General features: G+C 38.3%; 2 protein-coding genes across 3 annotated transcripts in view; one reads left to right on the top strand and one right to left on the bottom strand.

The window, feature by feature from the left end:
- LOC128861198 (IQ and AAA domain-containing protein 1-like) overlaps positions 1 to 19,134 on the bottom strand; it is a 217,174-nt gene that overhangs the window by 23,445 nt on the left and 174,595 nt on the right. The gene's annotated exons all lie outside the window — the stretch shown is intronic.
- LOC128861199 (transcription factor AP-2-epsilon) overlaps positions 1 to 19,134 on the top strand; it is a 118,885-nt gene that overhangs the window by 98,315 nt on the left and 1,436 nt on the right. For both annotated transcript variants that reach the window (XM_054099153.1, XM_054099151.1), the window contains exons 5-6: positions 12,187 to 12,376; positions 12,451 to 12,715. In XM_054099153.1, coding sequence (XP_053955128.1) covers positions 12,187 to 12,376; positions 12,451 to 12,715 — 455 coding nt within the window. The remainder of the gene's footprint in view (positions 1 to 12,186; positions 12,377 to 12,450; positions 12,716 to 19,134) is intronic.

Genomic DNA, 19,134 nt, shown 5'->3' with positions numbered 1-19,134 from the left:
ATGTGGAACCAGCGGTATAAGGTGTACAAAATATTGATGACTTTTCCGAGCGCGGCTTGAGCGAGTGACGACAAAAAATGGGATAAAGTGATCGTCCAAATGTTAAATACGAGTATAAATATTTTATACTGTATGAATAATCGCGGTTTCTTTTTTCTGACACAGACTATAAGTGGTATAACGCGCATCGACTACCAACTTGCGATCGATATTAAGCGGTGAGCTTTGGGTATACCTAAGACTTTGTTGTTGTTTTCATTGGCGACAATCACATATCCTGTTATTCCTCGCCTTCTCACATTAGCTCGCTCTTCAACGGGCGTTTGGGAGCTACCTAGAGGATACTTGGGTAAAGCAAGGAAGTTGTGAGCTGCTTGGAAGAATCGACCTGACCACGCCCAAGTGAATGGCAATCAAAAGCTTTCCACACTTGCGTGGAATACTACACACGGAACCATTCTCCTCTGGTGGTAAAAGAGGACAAAACGAAGTACCTCCTGTCATCAAACAAACAATCAGTGCACTCGCGTATCGATCCATACCGCAACCTTCTTAGGCACCAGCGTTAATACCGATAATAATGCCAGCCTTAGGTAAGATAGATTACCAACAAGTGCTACTTTGGACTAAGTAGGCAATTGAGTAGTAAGTTCCTTTCTCGAACAAAACTAACCCTGTACAAGGCTCTAATCATGCCCGTCCTATTGTATGGCGCAGAAATTTGGACGATCACAACATCCGATGAGACGTCCTTAGAATGTTTGAGAGAAAATTCTGCGGAAGATTTTTGCACCTTTGCACGCTAGCAGTGGCGAGTATCGCAGGCAATGGAATGATGAGCTGTATGAACTTTACGACGACATAGACATAGTGCAACGAATAAAAATCGAGCGGCTACGTTGGCTGGGTCATGTCGTTCAAATGGATATAAACACTCCGGCTCTGAAAGTATTTAACGCGATATCAGCTGGTGGTTACAGAGGAAGAGGATGGCCTCTTCTACTTTGGAAAGATCAGGTGGAGGAGGACTGGGTTTCACTTGGTTATAGATATATCACATTTCATATAATTTTCTACTTTCTAGTCTTATCTTACATTTACCTATGTTTTACGTGCATGGAAATAGTTATGTACCGACTTGCTTCACCAATTCACAAAAATATGAGCAGCATTTACGGTTGACATTATTAGAACGCTTAAAATCAAGTTTAAGTAATAGTGATGCGGAAATTGAGTATAGGTAGGTAGGTGGAAGTGGCAGTTGGTATTTTAATCAACCTATACTTAGACCGTTAGCGATCCATTGGGATACAACAGTAGCAGGTTACCACTACTACTCGTCCATCCATTTTGTTTTAAGAGCGAACCCATTGATCTGACTGAGACTTATACCCCTAATTCATAGGTATCATTCAAAAAAGATGACCCAAAGTATCTAAACCACCTGGTAGGGCAGTGACAAAGAAGATGTCTGACAGACTTCTCTCCATTTTTGTAGCTTCTGCAATAGTCGAAATGAGGTACATTCAATCTTTGAGCATGTCGACCTAGGAGACAGTGGCCTGTGATGAAACTGAGCATTGCGCCATTCAGCAGTGGAACGAGAAATGATCAAAAAATGCGTAAATTGTGTTTGCGTCAAATCACTGTACAACCATATTCGCTCACCAATTGCATACCTTATCTATATGTATATTATAATTTATGATTTTACGAATTTATTCGATGAAGCCTGAAACCAACAAATATTGAATTGCAGCCAGGGTTCAAACTAAATGCGTTGTTGGTGCTCTACAATAAAAAGTTTCAACTGGTATAGTGTCAATGCGAGCGAGAGTGCTTAACATTTCATATGTATTATCTAAGGCCCTCCAAAAGGGAGACTTCGTTTGACTGAAATAAAGAAAACCTGGGGAGACTCACGGCCATAGCAAAATCTGTAAACAAACAAGTGCACTATGTAAAAAGTGGCCATCAGTGAAACAGTTAAAACGATGTGAAATTCAAAATCAGACATATGTACGATAGATACTCGTAAATTCACCATTAACAAAAAATACTTCACTACCTTATTAATGTAGTCCATGCAATCCTCTCCTTTCCTTTATAAAGGCAATAGTGTAAAGTTTCGCGTGTTCAAATATAAGAAAACACAGAAATTAAAATACAACCCGGTTAAAAAATGTCCACAAAGGCACTTTCGATATCTTTTCTTTGTAAATTTTTGTTTAGAATCAATGGTGTTATTTTTCCACAAAATTGGCTGATACTTTGATATCTGGAGGAAGGAGGAGGGGAAAACACACCTGGTGTTTTCGAGGTACGATTTGTGCATCATATTTCACAGGTATTGTTTAAGAGAACCCCTAGCGATCTTCGCACATTTCTAATTGGCATAATTATGTTTAAACAAACGCCCCAAAAATATTTCGTTTGTTCATATTCATATAATAAGGCTCGTGTTCATTGGTACATTCATCCCTGTGCCTAATGTTTCATCATATCGTTACAGCAGCTATGTTGGAATGCACAGCCATACTAACATACAAAACATGCATACATATGTATATGTTTTGCACAAGTAGGTACTTATACGCTTATTACTTGTGCAATACTCATATAATTACAGCAAATCAGAATTTTGTCAAAAAATGTTCTCAGCAAGAGCCTGATTGATATTTTTCATAAAAAATGAAATTGAGTTCATTTAGTATAAATTGTATCTATATTAAGTGTATAAATGCGTATTTCTCTTTTTCCGAAATCCTAAAACAGAGATTTATTGAAATCGGCAACTAGATCCATACATAGTATACCATACACAAGTATATGCACCTAAAACCAATGCCCACAAAACTTGTCATCGCGATATCTTATTTGTAACTAACGTTGTTATACGAGTACGGCTGTGAACTCTACGCTAAAACTGATCGTGAATGAATAAATAAACAACTCAATGTGATGTATAATAACATTGCCAGGTATATATGTACATATAACCTCGATATCAGTCGACAATATGTTGAAGTTCAAGTGCCTTATAATGATTCACAAAATCATAGTCTCTGAAAAGTATTCGCATCTCAAAAATTGACTTCATATTTCTCAATCATCACGATTACAACAACTTTGCACTGCAATATCTGAACGTCAGTTTTACGTCTATACTGTTCGCCTATTAGAACAAACTACCCCTTAAGCTCAGGGCTACTAAAGATACATTGCACTTTAAAATAACAGTACTTATAGACTATGCACAGTAAAGGATAATTGGTATGTCCCCGTTGGACTATTTTTTGTGGAGAGCCGTTAAGGACAAATGCTATGCAACCATCCAGAGACGATTGATGCTTTAAAACACGAAATCGAAGTTGCCATTAATGAAATTGGAGCCCAGACAATCGAAAATGTGCTTAAAAATTGGGTTGATCGAATTGGCCTACTGTAAAGCCAGTCGTGGCAGTCATTTGAACGATATTATTTTTCATTCATAAATGACAATATTCAATCTTCAAAAACGAAAAAGTTTGAAAAAATATTGATTAGTTTTTTTTTTATAGCCGATAAAAACAGCAAATTTTACATGGCCTACCCTGTATTAACATATCAAAATTTCTATTAAATATTGCTTTGAATCTTATAATACGTTCACATATAAGTAGATGATCCACTTTTTCGCGCTTACCTAAAAAAATACGTAATTAAAAAGCACGATTTCCCACACAAAAATTTGTTTCCCAAAATCTGAGATTATAAAATAATCCTAGTTATTAACAATACTTTTCGACATACAACAATGCGTTTTCTGTGTTATCGATAATTATTATCACGAATGTAAGGAGAAACATCAAAATAAAAACTAAATGAAATAGATGCCGGCAAAGAGGACATCATAATTGTAATAAAATTTCATTCATAATATCATAATTGTAATAAAATTTTTGTTACATACACATATTATTAATTAGGAATTTATTTTACAGAAAAAAACGTGTGTCCATAAACGTTTTATCCTCTTATTACTTATTATAAAATGTAATATTAAATATCCCATGCGCATTACTGCCAAAATTTTTTGCAACCTCAATAAACGTCGCATACGGATTTGCTCCAACTGTTTATTATTAGCAGCCAATTAATTGCGCAATTAAATTAGCTATTCCTTCTCCTTGTATTTTAAATATTCCACCAAAATAATTTCTACGAAGAAAAACCAGTATTGACAGCTGATTGTAAATTTTACAGGTAATCTCCCATAGGTATGTGAACGGGTAGATTAATTTGGTGGATTTATAGGTGATTAATGCATATGTGAACGTATTATAATACACATTGTAATAAATTACGATACGTCAGCCACGTACGATATGCCAAAATCCCAATATTATGCGGCGAAACTATCGTTTCGTTCACGGAACACGTAAGTTGGCCGTGGTTGTGTTTTAAGAAGGTACTCCTTATCAACTGCAACGCACTTATACCAATATTTGATCCAGCTCTCGAAACATTTATGGAACTCTATTTTCGGTATAGCCATCAGAGCCGTCATCGTTCTTGGTCAGAAATTCAAAATAATGATAGCCGAGTGCGGCAGTGCGTCATCATGGTGCAAAATCCACAAGTCCTTTCTTAATCGGCAAATTGCTTCACGTAAACATCTTATAACGTCCAAATAATAGCACTTAACTGTCTGATCTTTAGGCAAAAATTCGGGTGTAGAATACCTTTATAATCCATAAAAACCCTGAGCATCGCTCCCTTTTTTGACTGAAAAGTACGTGATTTTTTTGGTCTTGGTTCATTCGGAGCTCTTCATTCACTCGCCTGATGTCTGGATTGTGTGTCGTATTCATAAGCCCACGTCTCGTTTCCAGTAATGATGCGTTTGATTTTGGGTCGGATTCAGCCTCGGAAATCATACATTTGGCGATATCAACGCGGTCATATTTTTACATGAAATTCAGGACCTTTGGGACCATCTTTGCAGCAACACGGTGCAAACCCAAATCATTAATTACAATGTCTTAAATGGATCCATAAGTATTGTTCAAGGTCTCTGCCAGCTCTCTGGTGGTTAATTCCATTTTATTAATGTTTTCATTAGTTTTCGATGTCGGCAGCCTGCTACTACGTTCATCATCCTCAATGTACTCACGATCTCTTCTGAAGCGGTTATGCCACTTGTAAACGGGTTTTTTCTTTAGAGCATCGTTACCGAAACAGTTTCCCAATATTTCACTTTTTACGAAAAATGTAATATTTTGGTTATTCCGGGAACTTTAATGTTTTTCCACAAATGGAGGTACTTTCAGTTTTATGCCGCTTTCGAACGGCAGATGGTTTTCTATGAAAAGCTTTTTCATGGTAGAAACACACTACCCTGCCGAGTGGTGTTTCGTGCCTAGGATTTCAAACAGAGCACTACCGAGTGGGAGTCACGCACTAAAGCATTCGGCCACAAGCAGAAATCAACAAACTTTGTGAAAGAAAAACTAAAAGAAGTCTAAGGGATCTCGACCAAGCGGTCTATTGCGGTCACTATCTCATCGATCCACTCTTGTGACTGATTTTTTGACTAGAAATCGCATTTTAACCATCAATCACTCACCGTATTCTCCTGATATGGCTCCTTGTGACTTCTAAAAGTTTTGCGTCAGTATAGGCCATCTAAAAGGCTTGTACCGGCATCCTAAATGGACATTCCGGTCAATGGCCTGAAAAACTCTTTCGAAAAGCTTTTAGATCGCGCAGAACAGTGTATCGAGTCCAGGGGGGACTATTTTGAACAAATCAACTCGAAGTTATCAGAACAAAGCTCCTGTCGTTTCTCTTTTAGCTGAGTCTTGTTTATTTTGGACTTCACCTTGTATATAAATTCCTTGCCAAATTGTTAAATAGCATACTTAATGCCAACAGACAGATGAATAAAATAAATGGGAGAAAAAACAATTATCTGTAAGAATTGTAAAATTATAAAATAAGGAAGATGGTGCGTGTGCGTTTCAACAACTGACCAAGTTTTCTTGCTTAAAACAAGAGGTCGATAAAGTCCACCGCTCTAAAATCCCTACAGTTTTAGCAAAACTGAGCATCAGCGGCAAACATACTAATTTGGTTAGGGCCACCCTGACAAACACTACAGGAAAAGTAGTAGTCCACCAGTTCGTCTCGCTTCCCTTTGACATTTCCTGTGAAGTCAAACAAGGCGACTCTCTCTCTCTACAAGTGTTTTCAACTTGCTACTGCATTATGCAATTAAAGATGAGGTAAAATGTGGAAATCTCTTTAACCATATGGGCTAACCATTGCATATACTGCTGACATCGTGATAATCGTGCGAACTAATAACTATTATAAATACCTGGCCGAACTTTGTCGCAACATCGAGAAAGGTGTTGAAACCGTAGGACTAGAAATAAATCCAGAAAAAAGCAAATATCTGAAGATTCCACGCAAGCTGCAGGGAATACAGCCAGAAACATGCTAATCGGCACTTACCGCTTCTAGGGTAACGACACAATAAAAAGCAGGATTTGGGCAGGAAACATAGCTTACTATATTTGGCTCATACCAAACTATTAAAATCTAAACTTCTTACAAGAGATTGCAAATTACGTCTATACCATTCTACAATACGACCAGTTCATGCGTACGGCTGCGAATGCTGAAAATGACTTCTAAAAATGAATCGTGTCTAAGAGTATTCGAACGAAAAGTGCTGCGAAGGGTGTTTGGTCCGTTACGACTACAAGACGGCATCTACCGGATGCGCTACAATGAAGAATTTCTGCAGCTATGTATGTAATGGCGAAAACATCGTGAAATGCGTCAAGTCCCAAAGACTGCGATGGTTGAGTCATATTACTTGCATGAGAGATGACTGCCCCCAGAAATCAATGGTGTCATACAATCCCGTAGCGCCTAAAGTACGAGGACGTCCAAAACTAATGGAAACAAATCTTTAATGAAGACATGGAAACGAATTTTTAACGAAGCTAAAGCTCACCTCGAGCTGTAAAGCTTCCCAATGATGATGATGATGATAATGATGCTTGTGCATATTCAGGGGCTCTGAATTTCTACTTCACATTTGGCTCTGTTGTTGCGTATCGAAGAGGCAATGTGCTCTCAACGTAGTCAATAGTCTTGCCCTTACCTCTCCTGTCACTCAGCAAATGGATTGTTTAATTTTCTTTACACTTGCACTCTGGCACGAATACTAAGGTACAACTACAGACTGCGCTAGTTGAATTACAATACTTCGGATGAATACAGACGCTTGCTTGAGGTTTTACAAACACCTGTAAAGCCTCATATAAATAACGTATGTGGTGAGAAATCATAAGTGCTCCTACACACAAGGCCACGATAATGCTAGATTGAATGTCTAAAAAATTGTATGATCACATTACCCCAAATATTTGGCTTCCTAGCTCTCACGATGTCAACCCTTTGGATTATTACGTGTGAGGCGTTGTTGAAAGGGAGACTAGCAAACATCCTTGCAACACAATAACATATCTACTGTATCTACAACCACAGTAATAACAAAGATAGACGAAGGCCACGTAATGCAATGAATCCATTCGTGCCGCTTTATGTATAATCTTTAATCTTTCCCTCTCGACTGACTTGTTTATATAAGTAGGTCGTTGGACGTTTGCATCCCTTATTTCAGTAGGGGTAGGAGTGAAATGAAAATTATAGGCGAATCTCTAAGTCGACATTGCTGCAAACTTTTCCAGATAATTATTAGAAAAAAGCTTAATTACGCTACTAAATTAATTTCTGTTAAGAAAGTTTATCGCGCGTTCTTTCCATTTTATGGTAAGTTTAATCGACCCACTGATGCGGCTATTCGAACTATTGTGACTAAATTTAGAACTAAATTTACATTATTGGACATCGAACCACCAACACGCTTACGTAGAGTGCGAACTGAAGAAAATATCGCAGCTGTATCGGCCAGTGTTAATGATGACCATCAATTATCGATTCGTCGCCGTTCGCAGCAATTGGGCCTGTGTTACTCAACAACGTGGACAATTTTGCGAAAGGATTTAGGTGTGAGGGCCTTTCAAAATACAGCTGGTGCGAGAATTGAAGTCGAAGAATTGACCTACCGCAACGCAGAATTTTTGGTGAAAAGGCTCTTGGAAAGTTGACCGAAGATCCAATTTTTTATCGAAAAATTGTGTTCAGCGACGAAGCTCATTTTTGAATCAAAGGGTACGTAAATAAGCAGAATTGTCGATTTTGGAGTGAAGATCAGCCAGAAGAATTGCAAGAGCTATCAATGTATGCAGAAAAGGTCACAGTTTGGTGCGGTTTATGGGCTGGAGGTATCATTGGACCGTACTTCTTCAAAGATGCTGCGAATCGTAACGTAACTGTGAATCGTGAGCGCTACCGTGAAATGATATCCAACTTTTTTTTGCCCAAAATGCAAGAGCTTGACTTGCATGACATGTGGTTTCAGCAAGATGGTGCAACATGCCACACAGCACGCGTAACAAAGGACTTGTTGAGAGGCGAGTTCGCTGAACAATTTATATCACGTTCGGGACCTGTCAATTGGCCACCCAGATCGTGCGATATAAAGCCTTTAGATTAATTTTTGGGGGGCTATGTTTAAGCTTATGCCTATTCAGACCAGCCTACTTCAATTAACGCATTGGAAGACAACATTAAAGCATTTATATGTGAGATACCGGCCGAAACATTGGAAAGAGTATGCCAAAATTGGACTAAGCGAATGGACCATTTGAAGCGCAGTCGCGGTCAACATTTGCATGAAATAATCTTCAAACATTAAATTATATGGACTGTACAATCGATTTAAATAAAAATTTCATGAATATTTCTGAATTTTACGTGTGTGTTTTTTTGAAAAAATTTCCTATAGCTCTTAAAAAATCACCCGTTCGTTAAACAAAGATGTTTCAAAGTCAACAAGAGAGTACTGTGTTTCCAACCTATTTGTATCTTCATTCAATTAAAGCAATCTATTGTGGTCTTCCACCGAGCATAGGCGAGCATAACATTCGTCCTTCACGGCACTTCACAAAAAAGTTGAACGGTGTCAAATCGCAGCCCTGAGGTGGCTAATTGAAAGCACCGAGATGGCAGATAACACGGTTATTGAACTTGGTGCAAAAAAGATCAATTGTGCTGTCTGACATGCACCTGCTAGAACTGCCAACAAAAAATTGGTTTTCATTTCGCTTTGTCAGAATATAGTATATGAATTTGACTTCTTTTTAATAAACGCATTGTTTGGTCTACGCTAACAATGACTCTGGAAATAAGTTTGCAATATCTCCCAATCTTGTGCAAGCGTGAAACGATTCATTTCGCTCCGCGGGGGTTTAGGGGTTACATTTAATAGAACATTGACATGGAGCAACCACATCTTTATTGCCATAGGCAGAGTTTATGGTATGCTCCGAAATTTATGGACTATTCAACAATTTACACTGGTAAATATTCGACTGCTACTGGCTAAAACGTACTTGTTACCAACGTTACTGTATGGTTGTGAGTTATATACTATAGGTACTCTTTGTTATGGTGTGTGCTGTAGTAAGCTTAATGTTTTGTATAACAACATTGCAAGATGCGTTTACTATAAAAAAACATTATGACCGCTTTACTGTTTTTGCTTCCGTATCTTTTGAAGGTTTGATCGGGTTTCAATGTTTGTTTTACTCCAGAAAATCATAAACACTCAGGAACCCAGATAACTCAAAGATCGACTTATGTTTTCAAAGTCTTGCCGATCGTTAAACTTAGTTCCGGTGAAATACGGTTGTTTGGTGACTGAACGTCAATACTTTGTGGTCTCTGTCCATCTTTGGAATATTTTACCTCATAAAATTAAGCGTATCAAAGAAAGCTCGTGCTTCAAACATAAATTGCTTCGCTACCTTGCGAAAAATTCCTGATTGTACTCAAATGATTTCTCATTATTTCAATCTATTCTAATTAATCCCTACTCCTACTACCATTATTTTTACCTTACTTTCCTTTTTTAATACATTCTCCAATTCCAACTTCTTTACCACTAACTGTAATTTTAATTTTAATTTTGATTTTAATGTAAAATCTTTTATTTGCGATTTCTTAAGGTCAATCAATGTAAAAATCACCCATAATTGTATGTTTGACTTTAATACTAAATAAATAAATAAATAAGTACCTAACAAAATCGATAAATATTTCTGTTATGCTTATAAGGATCTAAAAAATCTGAACTGTTTCGACGTACAAATACTAACATGTAGTAGAGGTTTGCCATTACTATATACAGGGTCCGGCATTCGAAGTGTAACCAACTTCAGACCGCTCGCACATGCTAGTGTATCAGCAGTCTCTTGATTAGCTAAATGACAGTCCAGAGTATTATTTGCAAGCGCTCGGAAGCATTATGCCGAGAGTAAACGCGAAAAAACAAATCAGTAATGGATTTCAAACGTAATAGTGTGATTGCATTATATTTGGCTGGAAAATCAACACCAGCGATTGTTCGTGAGCTCGAGCACCTTAAAGTGAACCAATTAAAAAGGCCATAAATTTAGTTTCTAAAATTACTTTTATTCAATTCGAAGTGAAACATGTGTGAAAATAATAAAAAATTAAGAATCAATTTACTTTTGCTCGATCTGACCACCTTATGCCTTGACTACGACCTTGAGACGGTCCAGAAAAGAATCGCAAGCTGCCCGAATGTGACTTGCAGGTATTTTGGCCCACTCCCGGACAATGGCTTTTTTTAGCGCCTCGAGGCTGGTGAATCTTTTAGTTCGAACCTTGCTCGAAGTGCATCAAAAAGGTCATAAATTTAGTTTGGAAAAATACTTTTATTCAATTGAAACTAAAAAATGTTTGAAAATAATACAAAATTAAGAATCAATTTACTTTTGTTCGATATGACCACCTTTTGCCTGGACTATGGCCTTGAATGTGATTTGCTGGTATTTTAGCCCACTCGCTGACAATGGCGCCTCGAGAGTTATGAATCTTCTAGTTCGGACCGTGCTCTCCAAAATGACCCAACGACAATAATCCATCGGATTCACGTCTGGTGAATTTGACAGCTATTGTGTGGACGTTATGCTTTTTAGCCATTCTTGGTTCACTCGACCTTTATGACACGATGTCGTGTCCTGTTCAAACGTCCATGGTCTGCCACCGAAATGTTTGTCTGCCCACGGCTTCAAAACACCCTCCAGAAGACTTTCCGGATAATATTTCGCATTTACCTTGACGCCAGGCTCGATGACAACGATTGGAGAGTGCCCATCTACGGATACAGCGGCCCAAACCATTATCTGTGGCGGGTGCTGCCTCCTGGTGGCCAATCGATGGCTCAAATTCTCGTATGAACGGTCGGTCAAATAAACCGTATCATTTTGGAGGTTACTTTGAAGCCGTGGGGCAGACAAACATTTCGGTAGCACACCATTGACATTTCAATAGGACTCAGCACCATCTCACAAAGGTCGAGTGAACCAAGAATGGCTAAAAAACAACATTCCGAATTTCATAACGTCCACAAAGTGGCACTCAAATTCACCAGACGCGAATCCCATGGATTATTCTCTTTGATCCATTTTGTAGAGCAAGGTCCGAACTAAAGGCCATTGCCTGCGAGTGGGCCAAAATACCTGCAAGTCACATTCGGGCAGATTGCGACTCGTTTTTGGACCGTCTCAAGGCCATAGTCATGCCAAAAGGTTCTCATATTGAACAAAAGGAAATTGATTGTTAATTTTGCATTATTTTCCCACATCTTTTACTTTGAATTGAATAAAAGTAATTTTAGAAACTAAATGTATGGCCTTTTTAATTGGTTACACTTCGAGTGGCGGACCCTGTAATTTGTGTGGGTTGCAAACGTGAATTTTGAATCGAAAAATACTCCTAAATCTTTAGCTTTGTTAACAAACTTCAGAAATTTTATAAGTTGCACTTAAATTATTAAACTGGGAAAAGTTTTTTCGAAACACCATTTAGAAACTAATAGAAACTCTGCCATACAGGCTAACTAATATTTCTATAAACAAGCTATTTAACCAATAGTGATTTAAGTAGTGGTTTTCTTGCAGGGGAGCTCGCATATATAGATACACATATATTTATGTAAGTGAGTACTTTAAATCAATCCGTTATTTACCTTCTGCCTAGGCATTAAAAGTGGGAAAGAAATTGGAAGCATTGGATCTGGTTCGCCCAGTGAAGTATTCTGCGCCGTTCCAGGACGACTTAGCCTCCTTTCCAGCACGTCCAAGTACAAAGTAACCATTGCCGAGGTTCAAAGAAGGTTATCTCCTCCAGAATGTTTAAATGCTTCTCTATTAGGAGGAGTTCTTCGAAGGTTACTAATATAAATTAAAATTTAATAATATAACAAAATTGGCATATAAATATTTATGTTATATTATTTAACAGGGCTAAGAGTAAGAACGGTGGACGACTACTAAGAGAAAAACTGGAAAAAATTGGTTTGAATTTGCCTGCGGGAAGACGAAAGGCCGCTAATGTTACACTACTTACGTCGTTAGTAGAAGGAGAGGCAACTCACTTGGCGAAAGATTTTCATTTTGTTTGCGAAACTGAATTTCCAGCCCGCCAGCTTGCCGAATATGTTATAAGGCATCAAACAGAACCGCAGGATTCATATCGCAGAAAAGAACTTCTTATACATTCGCAACAGGTAAATCTATGTATAAATGGAATTTAATGCCCGAAAACTTGCATATCGAGATATATTCTTGCTTATGGCTTAGACGATCAAGTTTTCGGGCAATTTGTCTTTCAATTCCCAATTCACTCACACTTTTATTTATCAATTCGTTCAAGAAAATAGAGGGTTTTTCGCAAATTTTTACACAAGCACAACTTCAGCGAAGCGAGACTTTCCAATTGAACTAACTGAATAGTCCAATCATCTGGTAGTTTGACCTGGAAAGTTTTGCGGGAGTTTTGAAAATGGATTTTGGGATGCTCTTTTTGAATTTCAACTTTGCCACCTCGTATCTGCGAAAGAGTTTTTTTACAATATCTCCATTCCGACGCATTTTATGAGAAAAACATATGTACACAAAATTAAACTAGAAATAATTTCCTACATTTTATGTTATTACGATTTTGACGTGATAACGTCTTATAATTCGATTTAGCCGGATGCACGCACGAAAAAATGCGTCGTTATCTTGCTCAATCGTCGTTATCTTGCTCATTCGTCGTAATCTCGCTCAATCGTCGTTATCTTGCTCATTCGTCGTTATCTTGCTCATGCGTCGTTACCTTGCTTGAACTGCAAGCGAGAGCGCGGAACGAACGACCAAGAGCACAATCGGCCCCCGCGTTCGGCAACGTTCGACATCTGGCTCTCTCCTACTTGAGTGAGCATATATATGTATGTATATGCGCATATGTATATAAATTCACATATTTGGATGTGCATATGCCTTCTTCCTGTGTGCATGGTAATGAACCATTTCTCTGTTGAGAATAGGAGATGATATGAAAAGTAGGGAATGGAAGGGGGTGTTTCGAGTGTAATGTGTCTTGAAAAAGGTAAATCGATGATGTTGCATCTTAGTGTTGTTGACTTATTAACGTCTGATGCACATATCTTTCATGAATTTGATAAAAGTTTCGTCATTTTTCACCTTTGTGTAAATGTAACTTGACCTATTCCATTGCGATTTCATTTACCTCCTCTATATCCATACAAAATATCTATCAAACAAATAAAATTAAAATTTTGTTTTGAAAATTGCAACCACTACATCATTATTTTCTTATGACGTTGTCACGTTAAAGTATCGTCAGTAAACCGACTTTACAGACAACCTCTTTTTTTGTAAAATACATTACATACATACAAGTACATTTTAATATGCGTTTTCGAAAAAAAACTCATTTCCACACCACCTGTAGGTAGAGTAAGCGGCGCGTTTTTTTTTTTATCGTGGTGTCCCCTGTAGGCATAACTACTTCCGAAGACACACGAATGCTACCGAATCTTCTTGGTTTTCAAGCCCGTATCGTTTTTTTTTTCACAAATGTTTTTAATGCAATGGTACCTAAACTACCAACGACTACTGCAGACGGCATTTGTTTTAATCGTGGAATTATTTGATCTCGAGCGATAGCAGTTATAGGTGTTACACAATGGATGCCGCCCATGGCATGGAAAGTGTTGTTACCATGTAATGTTTACGTATTGAAATCAGCGTTGTCAAAAACAAATTGAGAAAATGCGTTATCATCGATGTTTAACGGTGCGCGCATAATAGCTGAAACTTCGAACAATATTGCTTCGGTGTATGAAGAGCAAAATCCAAGAGATGATAATACATGTATTAATCGCCGAGATCCATACTTATGAAATAAAAATGCAGCTAGTCCAATCTGCACTGTTGATATAAAAGATTTTGGCCTTACTGCTGCAATTATAAAATGGGCGAGAGCAATGCTTTTTTTCTTCCATTTCTCAAGGGACCTTCGTTTGTTTTTTAAAATCACTCTATCTAAGAAAATGCGTAGAGTTTCAGGTATATCAGACTCAGAGTCTTGAAAAAAATTATCTGATGAAGGATAATGCTTTGTCTCATAGATTTTAGAGTGAATACCTTTTCGGCTGCTGTCATCAATTTCGGCTGCTGTCTTTACAGTACGCCTTCTGCTTTGTCATCACATTTTTGATTGTACCAGGCTTCCGTTAATAGCTTAAGTCCTGTATTTCGGAAACAAACCACCGGATCACTCCATCTAAGAAAATGCGTAGAGTTTCAGGTATATCAGACTCAGAGTCTCATAGATTGTAGAGCGAATATCTTCTATAACAATTTCGGCTGCTGTCTTTACAATACGCCGTCTGCTTTGTCATCACTTTTTTGATTGTACCAGGCTTCTGTTAATAGCTTAAGTCCTGTATTTCGGAAACAAACCACCGGAGCTACAGGTGAAAATAACATCCCATCACCAGCATTGGACGAAATCATCGTGGCTCTCAAAAAGCTGCGAAATGGAAAGGCAAGCGATGAAGACTCTACAGGGTTTAATTGAAAAGTAATGAGCCTTATTTTTTTAAGCAGTTTTATTAAACATTTTGGCATATACAACTATCAAAATAGGACCCTTGAGCGTCAATACACCGCTGGTAGCGGTCCTTCCACTGCAGGAAACATTTTTTAAACTCATCCGCCGGAATCGCGCTCAATTTGGTTGTCACAGTTTTTTGGATCGCCTCGATGGAGTCGAAACGCCTCCCCTTCAGCTTTCTTTTCAGGCGCGGAAACAAGAAGAAGTCCGGAGGGGACAGGTCTGGGCTGTAGGGAGGATAGGGAAGCACCAGAACCCCCATCTTGGCCAATGCAGAGGTGCAGAGGGAGGCGGTGTGCGCCGGCGCATTGTCGTGTTGACGAGGTCGGGCCGAACCCGGGCAACGCTGTTTTTCAGCCGAAGGAGCACTGACTCCTTGTGGACGATGCCTCGAGAGTCGAAAAAGATCATCAAAGATCAGCTGCATTTTCGCCACTGCAAAATCCTAACACACTTTTAAAATAGCTTTCACATGTGGGAGTTTATACTTTTGAAGCAGTGCGGCATTTTAAGTATTTCACAGTTATGTTCACATGTAGCGGTAGTTCAACTTTTGCAGTCAGGGATCGCATCAACGCTGCTAACAAAACGTATTATGTCCACCTTAACTTGTTCCAGTCCCGGCTCTTGTCTTAAGATAGCTATGAACAAGACCCTCATCCGACCAATCTTAACATATGAATGTGAGGTATGGACTCTTAAAGTTGCTGACTGCGCGCTGATTGCTGGCATGGAAAGAAAAATTTTAAGAAAATTTTTTGGCCCTTTAAAAATAGACGATGAACGATTCGAACAAAACGTTCTCACTCACAACGAAATATCTGTGCGTTTTGTTAAGACAAAGTGCATAAGATGGCTAGGTCATGTTACCTGTATGACAGGAAAGCTAATGGGCGTAAAGACGAAAGGCAGACCGAGGAACCGATGGATAGACGCAGTGGACTATGATCCCAAGAATTCGGGAATACGAAACTACGAAGCAAAAGCTCAAGATCGCCCGCGTTGGAGGAAGCTTTGACGCACCCCGCGTTGTATTGCTGTGAAGAAAGAAGTATATGTGGAATATAAAGTTCGGTTCTGTCTTGAACTAAGTGGAAATTTCTCCAAGATATTATGACTCATGCCACCGACAAATGTTTTCTTAAAAAATATATTGGACATTTTGTAGGGTGCATTATACAACGGATTTTTAAATACGATAAAGATTTTGTGTTTAAATACAAACGATCCCCTAATTTTTTGCACGATCAGCCTTTCGAGTGGAAGGTTATTTAAAGCTTCATGTTGCGAACTCTAGTAGAAAAGATGGAGGGGGACCCTTTGCTTAAAACATGCAAGATAAACTACATAGTTCGACCTAATCCATTCAAATGTTGCCAGAGGAAAACAACGCATAGGCCAAGGTCCGCGGTGATGAAATAACGAAAGTCCAGAGGATTTTCTATCTGCCGGTCAGCTTGCGTACTAAACTTGGAGTACACACTACCTGATGGTCGCGCGCTAGATTGCTTGTAAGATCTCTGAGGGTTATTTAAAAGCTAAAAAAAGGAATGACACAATTGAAGTTACTTAAAAGCTGGGTTAATTCTGTGAAGGAATAGTGGATAACACGTTAATAGAATTAAGTGCAGTATTTGATAACAATATTAGATTTTCTAAAATTGAGAAATGCAAATTTACAATTAAAGCGCGCACATCCTACAAAGTTAATTTTGTGGTGAAATGCCTATAGACACAAGCCTCCGTGCGGAAATAAAATCATCTACTCATGAACCAATCTGCAGTAAAAGGTATACATACCTAGCGTACATAAGGGATCATGTTGAAAATGAAGTTTTTTACTTACTGAAGAGGTTATGTGACTATCTAAAGGTCCTTATATATTTAGATGACACCCATGGTTGAAAGGGATAAGGTTGTGACAAAGTTCGTCTAGCTCACATACTCAAGGATGGTCAAAAGAACAGCCATGGTGCCTGCCAAGAAAGCCAGGTAAAACGCCTAAACGTCTGAATGGCTTCCACATAATATTCAATTGGACAACGTAAACATAACAAACTATAACCAATCCTACTGAAATACGAGTGACTCCAGAACTGTAGAAGACTGCTAGTAGTGCAATCGTTTTTTGATTGCAATTAACATTGACTGCATATATGTACGAGGTGTGTTCAAAACGTATCGCGAACTTTGAATTTTCGCAAGTTACGTATATTCAAATTTCGACTTTTTTGTGGCGATATGTTGGTACTCATTCCGACGAGTTTATCCATTTTGAATGTTCAGTTGATTAGTTGAGGTGTTAACCTACTTTGCTTGCACGTGTTTCGGCTCGTCTTCGATTTTTACCTATTCAAAAAGATGGATCAAAAAACCTATATCAAAAATGAAATGAAGTGCGTGGATGCATTCCGAATGTTCACTGTGTCATGCGGAGAGGCTACTTTGGTACAAAGCAATGTTTATCGGTGGTACAAAATGTTCTCAGAAGGCCGAGAAGATGTGAACGACGAAAAGCGTGCCGGACGCCCGAACACTTTAACAACAAACGAAAAAATTTATGAAGTGAAGAAAATGGTATTGGCCAATCGTCGAATCACCCTTACAGAAGTTGCTCAGGACCTAGACATATCGATTGACTCGTGCCCTTCCATTTTTTCAATGATTTGAACATGAGACGAGTCGCCACAAAGTTCGTACCAAAACTGATCAATTTCGACCAAAAGCAGCATCGCATTGCTAATGAGATGTTGAACTCTGTCCGCGACAACCCAAATTTGCTCCAGAGGGTCATAACTGGTGACGAATCGTGAGTTTATGGTTATGACGTGGAAACCAAAGCTCAATCATCTCAATGGAAGCTGCCGCACGAACCAAGACCGAAAAAAGCGCGCCAAGTTCGGTCGAATGTAAAAGTTTTGCTTACCGTTTTCTTCGATTGCAGGGGCGTTGTGTACCATGAGTTCTTGTCATAGAGTAAAACGGTTAACAAGGAATATAACCTACAATTTATGCGCAATTTACGTGAAGCAGTCCGCCAGAAACGCCCGGATTTGTGGAAGAACAAAAACTGGCTCTTGCATCACGATAACGCCCCTGCTCACACATCGTTGCTTGTGCACGACTTTTTGGCAAAAAAAAAACACACTAATGATGCCACAGCCACCGTACTCCCCAATCTGGCCCCTGTGACTTTTTCTTGTTCCCAAAACTGAAGAAGCCCATGAAAGGACGACGCTACGCTACGATTGACGAGATAAAGACGGCATCGAAGGAGGAGCTGAACAAAATAAAAAAAAAATCGTTTCAAGTGCTTCGAAGATTGGAAAAAACATTGGCACAACTGCATAATATCTCATGGAGACTACTTTGAAAGGGAAAAATAGATATTAATGAATAAATAAATAATTTTTGAAGAAACACATAATTCGCGATACTTTTTGAACGCACCTCGTATATAGATTTTAAAAATTACTTTTTGACATTGATTTTGTAAGTGTATGAAATTGAATAAATGTATGATAATTTGTTTTTGTTTTACTTATTGAAATAAAAAAGGAAGACATTTCTGTTCAGTAAGCTTTTGAAAATACTCCCGATACTTTATGAAGATAGATTTTAACCGTGCGAATTTATTTATTCATGACTGCCTATCACACGAGTCGTAATGTCATTAATGCTTTAATTTCATCATATAGTGTAACAGCAAACATCTAATTACATGCAATAGTGCACCTCTGGGAAGCGAATGTGGTGGTAAACATTTTATGCAAATATTCAATCTTTGAGACCACGGCGGTGGTGAGAGAGTTTAATTCAGAACTGACGGAACCTTTTATAATAAAATACAAATAAAATATAAAATCATCGACTCTTATTCAAAATCTAAGGCCTTTGTTTTTTCAATGCATTGCAATAAATATCCTTTAGGTTTCATATCACATGGCCCCTTAATGTTGTTTTCACATGGAATTTAACATAGCATTCGCTTATTTATTATGTGTACTATAAAAATCCATT

This window comes from Anastrepha ludens, chromosome 4 (assembly GCF_028408465.1).
Source record: "Anastrepha ludens isolate Willacy chromosome 4, idAnaLude1.1, whole genome shotgun sequence".
In the NCBI taxonomy this organism is placed as follows: Eukaryota; Metazoa; Arthropoda; class Insecta; order Diptera; family Tephritidae; genus Anastrepha; species Anastrepha ludens.
The sequence above is the reverse complement of the archived record's forward strand: the minus strand, read 5'-3'. Positions and strand labels throughout refer to the sequence as shown.